At 40.0% G+C, this 9,394-nt stretch overlaps 2 protein-coding genes across 3 annotated transcripts in view; one reads left to right on the top strand and one right to left on the bottom strand.

The window, feature by feature from the left end:
- Positions 1 to 223: 223 nt before the first annotated feature.
- LOC112565313 lies at positions 224 to 4,500 on the top strand. Of its 2 annotated transcripts, none has more exons than XM_025240704.1 (6): positions 224 to 419; positions 723 to 840; positions 1,089 to 1,237; positions 1,992 to 2,256; positions 3,150 to 3,244; positions 4,046 to 4,500. In XM_025240704.1, the coding sequence occupies exons 1-6, from the start codon at positions 412 to 414 to the stop codon at positions 4,377 to 4,379; spliced, it is 969 nt and encodes a 322-aa protein (XP_025096489.1). In that variant the 5' UTR covers positions 224 to 411; the 3' UTR covers positions 4,380 to 4,500. The 2 variants fall into 2 exon arrangements, with proteins under 2 accessions (XP_025096489.1, XP_025096488.1); XM_025240703.1 differs by having other exon boundaries at positions 720 to 840.
- Positions 4,501 to 5,705: 1,205 nt separating this feature from the next.
- The window catches only part of LOC112564804 (PDF receptor-like), a 72,789-nt gene continuing 69,100 nt past the window's right edge, over positions 5,706 to 9,394 (bottom strand). Inside the window, exon 15 of the mRNA XM_025239877.1 lies at positions 5,706 to 8,495. Within this exon, the coding sequence (XP_025095662.1) occupies positions 8,292 to 8,495 (204 nt within the window). The 3' untranslated portion in view covers positions 5,706 to 8,291. The remainder of the gene's footprint in view (positions 8,496 to 9,394) is intronic.

Genomic DNA, 9,394 nt, shown 5'->3' with positions numbered 1-9,394 from the left:
AAAATAGCAAAAGAAAATCCAAAGAAGTAGAGAGAAAATGAAATATCATGACTCGCCTCCACAGATTCCGACAAGTCAGTCAGAAAGAGTTTTGCAGTAAAAGACGAAGAAAATATTTGGGAATATATTGAGAGAACATGACGTCACAGATGTGAGGTCATTTTGAGACTGACGTATCAGGAAGGCTGTCATTCTTACTCTGACGTCATGACATGACGTCACAGTCTGCATGCGGCATTCGCCTGTAGAGCAGGCGTCAAGACGACGATAACCGCTGCGTTATCTCTCGCCTCCCACTGTCCTGGATGACGGTTGCTGTCACCGGAAGCTTACCTGGCAGTGCGTCCTGGAGGTCAATGACCATCATCTGTTCTTGTAGTCAGAATCTGCTTTACGGAGAGGTTTCCAACGATGAGCAAGTGAGGAAAAGATCTTGAAACTTAAAAACTCTTGACAAACCAGGATAATGTTTAATACTGTTTAGAGGAAGATGAAGCCGGGTACACCGACATTTAAAGTCAGGAGCTCTAAATAATCTTACTTTTTAACCCTTTAACTACTTTAAAGGCAACTATACCATGTTCGGCACATGCATTCAAATCGACAGTAATCAGCATGCGTGTGCGTGTACGTATGCACATGTGTGTGTGTGTGTAAAACTTCTAAGGACAGCCCTGTTATTTATATATTTATTTATACATTTATATATTTATATATAACAGGACCACATCGAAGTCACAAATCAAAGGTAGTCCGGGTTTGGAGCCCTTATTGCTCCGCTACCCACCTTGCAAGCCAGCGACCAAATTACAGTGGTTACCTCAACGTGGGGATTTGCAGGTGACATCCTTTCATCTTGATTTATTTTGGAAGACCTTTACTTCTGTTTGTAAATAAATGTATTTTCGCCATTGGAATGTGGGACCTGGTGGAGCAGTGCTACAGAGTTCCTATCAAAAAATTCAGGTTTAATCTGAGCAAATTTAGCTGGCATTAAAAACAAAGCAATAATATTACAGTATACAACAGTTCTGCTCGTACACGCTCGTTTTACAAACTTCTTGTAATGACTAATCATCTCTTGACAGGATTTACGAAGTCGTTTCGGGTTTCAAGTCCCTATGTCTGTGGAATACCTGCCACCGAAGCCACAGGCTTGTAGACCAGTTTCTGTCCGGACTCGATCCGTCGTGCAGTACCTTCAGGACCTCTGCCAGAAGCAAACGGAATTCCAGAGGTTGAGATTATTAACAACAGACAACCGTACTGTAAAGTTGTAGAAACGATGGAGAGTGAGACCGCATTACCGAGTCATGCACATGTGCAAATGTGATAACTAATTGTTCCCGCTGATTGCTTTGTTACTAACATCACTGTTATGACTAATTACTGGGAGTTATTTCTGGGAATATTATGCTAGACTTCTAGTATCCGACCAACATCTAGGTTAGTTCTTTTTTTTTTGGGGGGGGGGTGGTATGTTTTAGTTATTTCTTTTATTCTTTTATTTATTTTCTTACTTTGTTTTGTATTGTTCTACCTGGGTTTTTTATCTGTAACAGAGGCAGGTAATAGCTGCGTAGAAATTTAAAATAATACCTCCAAATAAAAAGAAACCAGTGGCTGCGACGAATTGAAAAGAAATCGTAGTATCTCCACATAAACAATATTATCACTACACACAAAATGTAGCGATTTGAAAAAAAAGGTGACAATAGTCTTCTAGCCTTTCAGTCGTTGTGGAGTGATATGGTGGAGACAGCACTTTTTTTCGGGGCTAGCTTTCTCTGAGGTCGGTGACCATCTTGTCCTTGTTACTTTTGTATCACTACTCGTGGTGGTCAGCTGCCTATTGCACGGGTGGCTTCAGCATGTTACACTTATTCAACAGGCTACTGTGAGTGGTGCTGTAGCCATTGGCGACCTTCTCTCTGATGTTTCAAATTCATTTCTATTGATTGTTTGTATACACGCAAAGGTAAACATTTCAGATCAGTGTTTACAGACCCCCAGGAGAAGATGATGGAGCAGGCTGCGGACCGCAATAGTTCCTGGTCCATTTATACTGCCAAACAACGCCGCATGCAAAATGAAGCCAAGAAGAAGGCCGAGCCCCTCGTCACAAAGGAGGACTGGGTAGAATTCCATGGACTTTTCCCCGCCTGCTGTCAGGATGCTAAGAGAGCGTCCAAAGATCGCTTGTACGGGCTTAAGAAAAAGAAACCCCCGAGCCAGTATAAAGCCAGTATGAAGTTGGTGAGAGGCAGGAAGATTTCTGTGTTTCTGTTTTATCGGATTTCTTTTACTAGATTTGTGTCTGCTCTCTTCTTTTTCTTATTTGTTCGTATTTGTTGTCTCGTTAATTTAGAATAGGTGGCAGACGTAATGGACGGTGTAGAACTCACACGCTACATATAAAACACTATATCTCTATATAACATCTCTATATAATATCTCTATAATATTTTGAATATTTATCAATTCAAGTGCACTTACAAATAAAATACAGTATTGAGTATATGTATGTCTAGGTATGCATGTATGAGTGTATATACGTATATTGACGTGAGTGTATGTTTTCTGTAAGTTATTATTATGTAATAAGAACTATTCATTAATATGTTGTCAAGAGACTCAACGTTCTTACAAACATGAAGCAAAATTATCTAATAAACTTGGCCTCGTCGTTTAACTTCCAGAAGCCTGAGGATGTCTAAGCTAAGCAAGGGACGCAACTAGAAAACAACACAGTGATCTGCATGTGCACGTATTGTATGGGTTATTTCCCTTTACACAGCTTTCTCTCATTCACGTCCTGTGCCTTTGTATGCCTGTCGTCTGGCCATGTCTGGCATTCTCACTGGTTGTCTCAATAGCTAAATAGTTGTCAATGTGCATGGCTCGTTGTGTTTTATTTGTGTTTGTGGGTGGTTATTTTATTTATTTTTTTTTTTTGCAACAGTGAATGTGGTTGTCTGTGATATCCATCCGTGTATGTGTATTTAAACATCAGCCAACAGCGAACCGAGTGCACAGACCAGAAAACGCGTGGACAACAAAGGCTTCAAATCTACAACTATACCGGAGGAAGAAAGGGAGAAGAGCAGGAGGCTTCTAACCCGTATTTTTGTTTTTCTCTCTCTTTCTAGGCGGAAGCGTGGTCACGCCGTCTAAACCGATTGAATGATGAGTCTCAGCGCTTTGGGCAGCATGACCAACACTGTGCACAAGTCAGGATGTGCAAGTGAGCTATGCCAGTAGAAATTTGGGGCTAGGCACAGTGTATGTACTAGGTTGTAGCTACATAGCTTACACGCTTCTGTCCTGTAAACAAGATTCTCCGAAAGCTGCAAACAATTTTGTTTGTAGCAGCTACTATTATTTTATATAATATAAGAATTTAATAAGATGACTACGGAATTAAGAATTTTCTATAAACAAAACTGCGTTGTTAGTGAAAACGAATGCGGAACTAAACAATGGCGACTGGATCAGTTACAGGAAGAGTCCTAACTGAGCGATTCTGAGTCGGTTATCATGAGGCACGAGCACATTACCATACTAACAAGACGAAAGAAAAAAGTCATGTCAATTTTTCGTTTTCGCTTCTAATAATTCATCTACTTCCTAGCTGCGTGCACTGTACTTAGCTCCAGGTTATTTTGGTGTATACTTAGAGAGTTTCTCGTCAAATTTCTGCACATTATATTTCATCTGTACACTTTAATTATATACATCATTGCTTGTTGCAAATGAGAACATCTGTTCACCCTCTGTCGTATAGATGAAAGTTTGTTATGTCATCTTGACATTGTATGACTGGAAATCTCTCTTTAAAAATAGAATCTCACTCTAGTGTTGATGTATTTTCTTAATGCGTAAGTACTTTGTAAATGGAGCAAATGATTGAAATTCGGGTTATTTTGGGATGTGGGGATTATTCCAGAACTTTCATTAATACAAGCTTCTTTCTGTAATCTCGCTGGCTTTACACATTGTGGCTTTCGGGGAAAATGTTTATTCTTCCACTTTTTTCCGCTTGTAGGATACAAATGACTCAGGAACATCAAAACAGATGTTTCGACATGTTAAATTCATATGAAGAGAGGACCGACCCACGCAGGCTGACGATAAAGTTCGAACAGATGAGAAAGTCTATCGCAAGACAACCAAGACCAAGATGTCCAAGAACTTTGAAATCAGTCGACATTCCTGTGGTGTACAGACATTCTGAAGCAGAGGAACCGGTTTTGCTTGTATTTGAGGATGATCAGGTCAACAATGAACATCAGCCGAGTAGTTCACCAGGGCACAACGGCGAAAGCCATAGAGACGATGAGATCCTCCAGTGGCAGGACCGCGATGACAAACACATTTAGAGGTTTGATTCACTGTGATAGACATCAGTAACTGAGCGAGAAGGTAGCCCTCCCTCCCTCGTGGGAGTATGTATTCTCGGAAAGCTATCGAAATATTTCAACAATATTTTTTTATGTGAAATGAATTGCATACTTTGTAAAGTGAGTCAGCCGGCGATGATCACCCCATTGAAGTTTTCATGGGTCTGAGCCACTATGAGTGCGCCGGTGTGTTTGTGTGTGTGTGTGTGTGAGTGTCAGAGAGAGAGGGTGTGTGTGTGTGTGTACGTATATGTGAGAGAAATATTAAGGTTAGATTACCTGTGTGTGTGTGGTATGTAGTGTATGGTGTGTGTATGTGTGACAGAGGAAGTGTGTGTTTGTGTGTGCGCGCGCGCGCGTGTGTGTATGTGTGTGATGTATGGTGTAAGTGTGAGTGTAAGAGTGTGTGTGCGTGTTGTTAGAGAGATATTAAGGGTAGATTACTTTTTTGTGTGTGTGGTATATAGTGTGCGGTGTGCTGTGTGTGTGAGTGTGTGTGTATAAGTGTGTCTGAGAGAAAGGAAGAGTGTCTACGTGTGTGTACGTGTGGGGGATGGGGTGGGTGTACATGTGTGTGTGAGAAAAGGAGTGTGTGTGTGTGACAAAGGGAGTGTATACGTGTGTGTGTGTGCATGTCTGCACGTCTGTGTGTGTGTGTGCACTAGTGTGCATGCACACATGTTTGTAAATGACTGAATATCTGTTTGTGAATGAGTGTTTGAGACAGCAAGCGAGAAATTCCTTCTCCTTCCTTCACTCTCAAAAGGGAGGCAAACACATTGTAAATGAATCATCCATACCAACACCTTTCTTGTAATCAACCTATTGTGCGTCTATGCTCTTGATAGAAAACTTTATAATTTTATTTGTCAAACCCGTACTCGCTCACCTTTCCTAACCGAGCACAATGACAGGGATGCGTTGCAGTCACGTGATCAAAAATAAGCTTTTCTACCGCACACTACATCCTTAACATTTGAAATTTCCGTTTCATCCTTTTCGTTCACCGGTAAAATTGTAATTTATGTTCATTAAGTAACTAAATTGCCTGGGTGTCAACTAGACATTAGTTCGGGTAAGTTCTAAACACCCATCGGGACAGATTGTGAACACTTCATCACTGTGTCTAATTTGTCATTTTCTAAAACTATTCCCCTAAATAAATCTCTATAATGAGCATTCAGTAACATGTCTCCTTCCTCGTCTCCAGCTCGAGCAAAAACACAGACAGACAGACAGACAGACCGGCAGACAGACAGACAGAGATACTCTTTTGCAAACGATATGAATTCCGTCCAAGCAGCTTCTGGTTTGTTTATTTTAATTCAATATTTGTGGTTTACATCTCGATACCATTAGCGGTGCAAGCACAACGCACTGTACACAACAGATTCACATCAGGATTCCTCAACAGTAATTCTTCTTTTGGACAAACGTTGTACTTTCAGTTCGTCATCGTCCAACGACTAACGATGCAACCAACCGTAAGTCTCTACATCCACACCAGCATCCACCATGCAGTGTAAATAATAATTATATGGTGGTGAGAGTGTAGATGAATATTTTACACACTCACACACACTTTCACACAATACAGAAATTCACACGTGCAGTAGGAGGATTTAGCACGAGTTAGTTTATGTAATTTACAAAGGAGATAAACCAGATGGATGGAAGAATAAAACTTGGGAGAGAAAGAGGGAGAGGTAAAAGATTTCTCACAAAGATTACAAAGCTTACATAGACTGTCAGGAAAGACGAAAGCAAACGCCAAATGAAGCTCGACTACAAAATTCAGTTTGTGTCAACTGTTGACATATCCTGTAAGTGTCCTGCAGGTCCTGTGATGTGCAGCACAATGCACACCTGACAGTCGTCATCTCCTACCTGGAGACAACAAATCATAACAACACACACAACCTAAGGTCTCGTCGTTAACTCGTGTAAAATATTTTTACTTCTCTGTGTAAATATATTTCTTTAGGCAGTCCTCATCACGATGCGGAAACAAATTAACACTCATTCTTTCTCTCTTTCACACACATTCTCTTTCTTTTCTCTCTCTCTTTCACACACACATTTTTCTCTTTCTTTCTCTCTCACTCTCACACTCTCTTTCTTGAGCAAATTTTTACGGATGATCACTTCTGTATACATTAACAAATTCAGTAACTGGTTGATAAAATGACAAACAATAGAACTGTGTAATTATTCATCAGGCGCACTAACAAACAAACAGACACACTGGTCTAGTGAGGGGAGAGGAAGAAAGTCAATGAATAGCCAGCGGGCCTCTAAAATGTACTTAACCCTCGTTGCCTCAAAACAAAATGTCGGCTAATTATATCTGCAGGGGTCAAAGTGCACAGTCATCTTTAATTCCACCCTTCGCCCTGACGACATTAATGGTCAGCATCCTCGACTACCAAAAAAAAATATATACAATCCCAAATGCTAATGGCTTCTTGAAAAGTTCTTGGAGCCTGACAGAGTCTGTAAGAAGTAAGGTGATGATGAAAGCAGACGTGAACTCCGCGACTGTCGTCATCCATCCCCCAGTCCTCCCACAACGACACGTGGCACGCACGCGCTCACGAACACGTACTCCACGTGCGAGGAGGTTGGCTGCAGGGTTTTATTCTGATTAATGTTGGAGGGTTTCCTGGAGGTCAGGGATTTTCTGTTGGTGGCCCTGACGCCGCTAACGCCATCTGACGGCTGCTCTTGCGGTGCTTGGTTAATAAATAGTTATTAAATTTATATTGTTCTTTTAGACAGCAGGCAGGTGAACAGTCCAACGCCGTTGGACATGATTTTTTTCTTTGTACATACGCCAACAAAATTATTCTTTGCTTAGAAGTCATTCTTCGATATTTTGCTGGGTTAATCAAGTTGTTTCAAGCAGGTGAAGTCCCCCCAGAAAGTAATTTTTAAAAAAAACTAAAAGCTAAAGGCAAATAAGCAATTTGTAAAATAATAATTTAAACTTTTAAAACCTAAGAGAAGTAAAAAAGGCAAATTTTTAAATTAACTATTGATTGGAGTATGACATGATAAAAATAGATGTCTACAAATTAAAATTATTATCTATTTTTTACCAAAAAAAAGTTTGGTTTTAAATGTACATTTCTTCCTTCTGCAGCTGCTAGATACCTGCAAACTAATATTCTTTTCTGCTATTAGAGATGTGTTCTAACCCTGCTCCTTATTTCTCTCTCTATATATATATATCGCTCGCTTCGCCGAATACGGATACACATTTCACTCTGCTCCTTTCTCTCTATCTCTTGATTTTTCTATCACTTCGCCGAATAAACTATTTGTATTCGTATTCTCACTTCACTAAAGATTTTAACTTTTTTTTTCACGCACACCAAGCATTGTGTTAACGAGTTCCTTTGTGCCAGGCAGTTGTTTAGTATAACTACTATGTAAGTATGTATGCAAAACATTAATTTGTTCAAGTTACCAGGACACGTGACTCATTTAATCTGTCATCACAAATAGTACATCGTTTCAAGCTATTACATTTCTAATTGTTCAAAGGATATGTATCCAAGTTCACCCAAAGTTCCTTGCTTTTTAATCTCATTACAAAACGTGCAAATAGCTTGTTCAACACAACAATTCAGAAATAATTCACTGATTCAGCTGTAAATGGCTTCGTTAGTCAGCCTGTACTAGACCTGACACCTTCATCCTTCCCTCCTCACTTATAATTTACAATAAAATGGCCCTAACATTGAAATTTGTCGTTTCTTCTCGAAGTACAGTCGTTAACGCAGTCTTTTGATTGCTCCCATATACACGGTCCCTACGCGCATCCACTTCGTGACCATCACCTCTTGAACTCCTGACGCTGAACTCTTCCCCAGTGTCAGGGGTCAGGGTCTATATCTCTTGCTCTTGAACTGTTTCAGTTCTCAGAGGCTGAGAAGCCTGACACTGTCGGCGGACGCCATCCCGGGTGCTTGAGCGGCGCATGTGCAGACGCCTCTTGTAGGAGCGGAGTAGCGGGACTTGTCCGTTAGTCGTCCCGCCGCCATTCTTGGGATCCCCGTTAGCTTCCACGGTACACACCATCTGCCCGTTGGCCTGAAAAGGAAAAGTTGCTGTTATAGTCATCATCGTAGTATCATCAGCAGCAAGACATCACCACCACCACCATCACAACAAACTCCATAACATTCTTCTTCATTTTGTTCTTTTTCTTCTTTCCAGATCGAGCAGATTATCAAAGCACGTTGAGAGTGACATTTTGTAAAATTCAAATACCGTTAAGAAAGAAATTTAACTGTTTCTAGTAAATAACAAACAGAAGGGAAATGATCACAACGCGAGAATTGCTGCAAACAGAAATAACACTTTCAAGATGGTCATAAACTAGTTTCTGACCTGTCGGTGACAAAACAATTAAATATTCATGCAGGTTGCTGGAGCTAGCACACCAACATGCAACTGGTAGTACGAAACTACTGAGAGTAATAACAAATTTATCAAAGGTTTAGGGAAAAAATTCCATGTTAAAAGTCGTAAAAATTTATAAATATTATTTTTAAAATGCGAATATCGTTGTATGTTTTCTTGTTGATCGCAGCCAATACTTTATCCAGTCTGACAATAAATTCGTCCACCACAAGTCATAAAGTTTTCGTCTCAGTGTCTTACCACTTGCAAATGCAGATACAGGTATTTTGAAAAATTTACTGCTAACTATATTTTAAAGTACTTTAAGAGTAGTTATCAATAATAAACACGATAGTCTTGTAAACTGTTGTCTTTCTCAAAGTCAGTCCACAAAACAATTGCATGCAGCATGCGATAACCTTACTAATCACTCGGACTGACATACTCCAGCAACAAAAGTCTAGGATTAAATATAAGGGGTCACTTGATGCTTTATTAATTACAGACTAACCCGGGTATCAAATAGCAGAAAGTTCAATTTTCTGGCTTTTAACAACATGTCATCAAATACCTTTAACTTTTGCATT

The sequence above is a fragment of the Pomacea canaliculata genome, linkage group LG5 (assembly GCF_003073045.1).
Source record: "Pomacea canaliculata isolate SZHN2017 linkage group LG5, ASM307304v1, whole genome shotgun sequence".
In the NCBI taxonomy this organism is placed as follows: Eukaryota; Metazoa; Mollusca; class Gastropoda; order Architaenioglossa; family Ampullariidae; genus Pomacea; species Pomacea canaliculata.
This window is presented reverse-complemented; position numbering and strand designations above follow the sequence as displayed.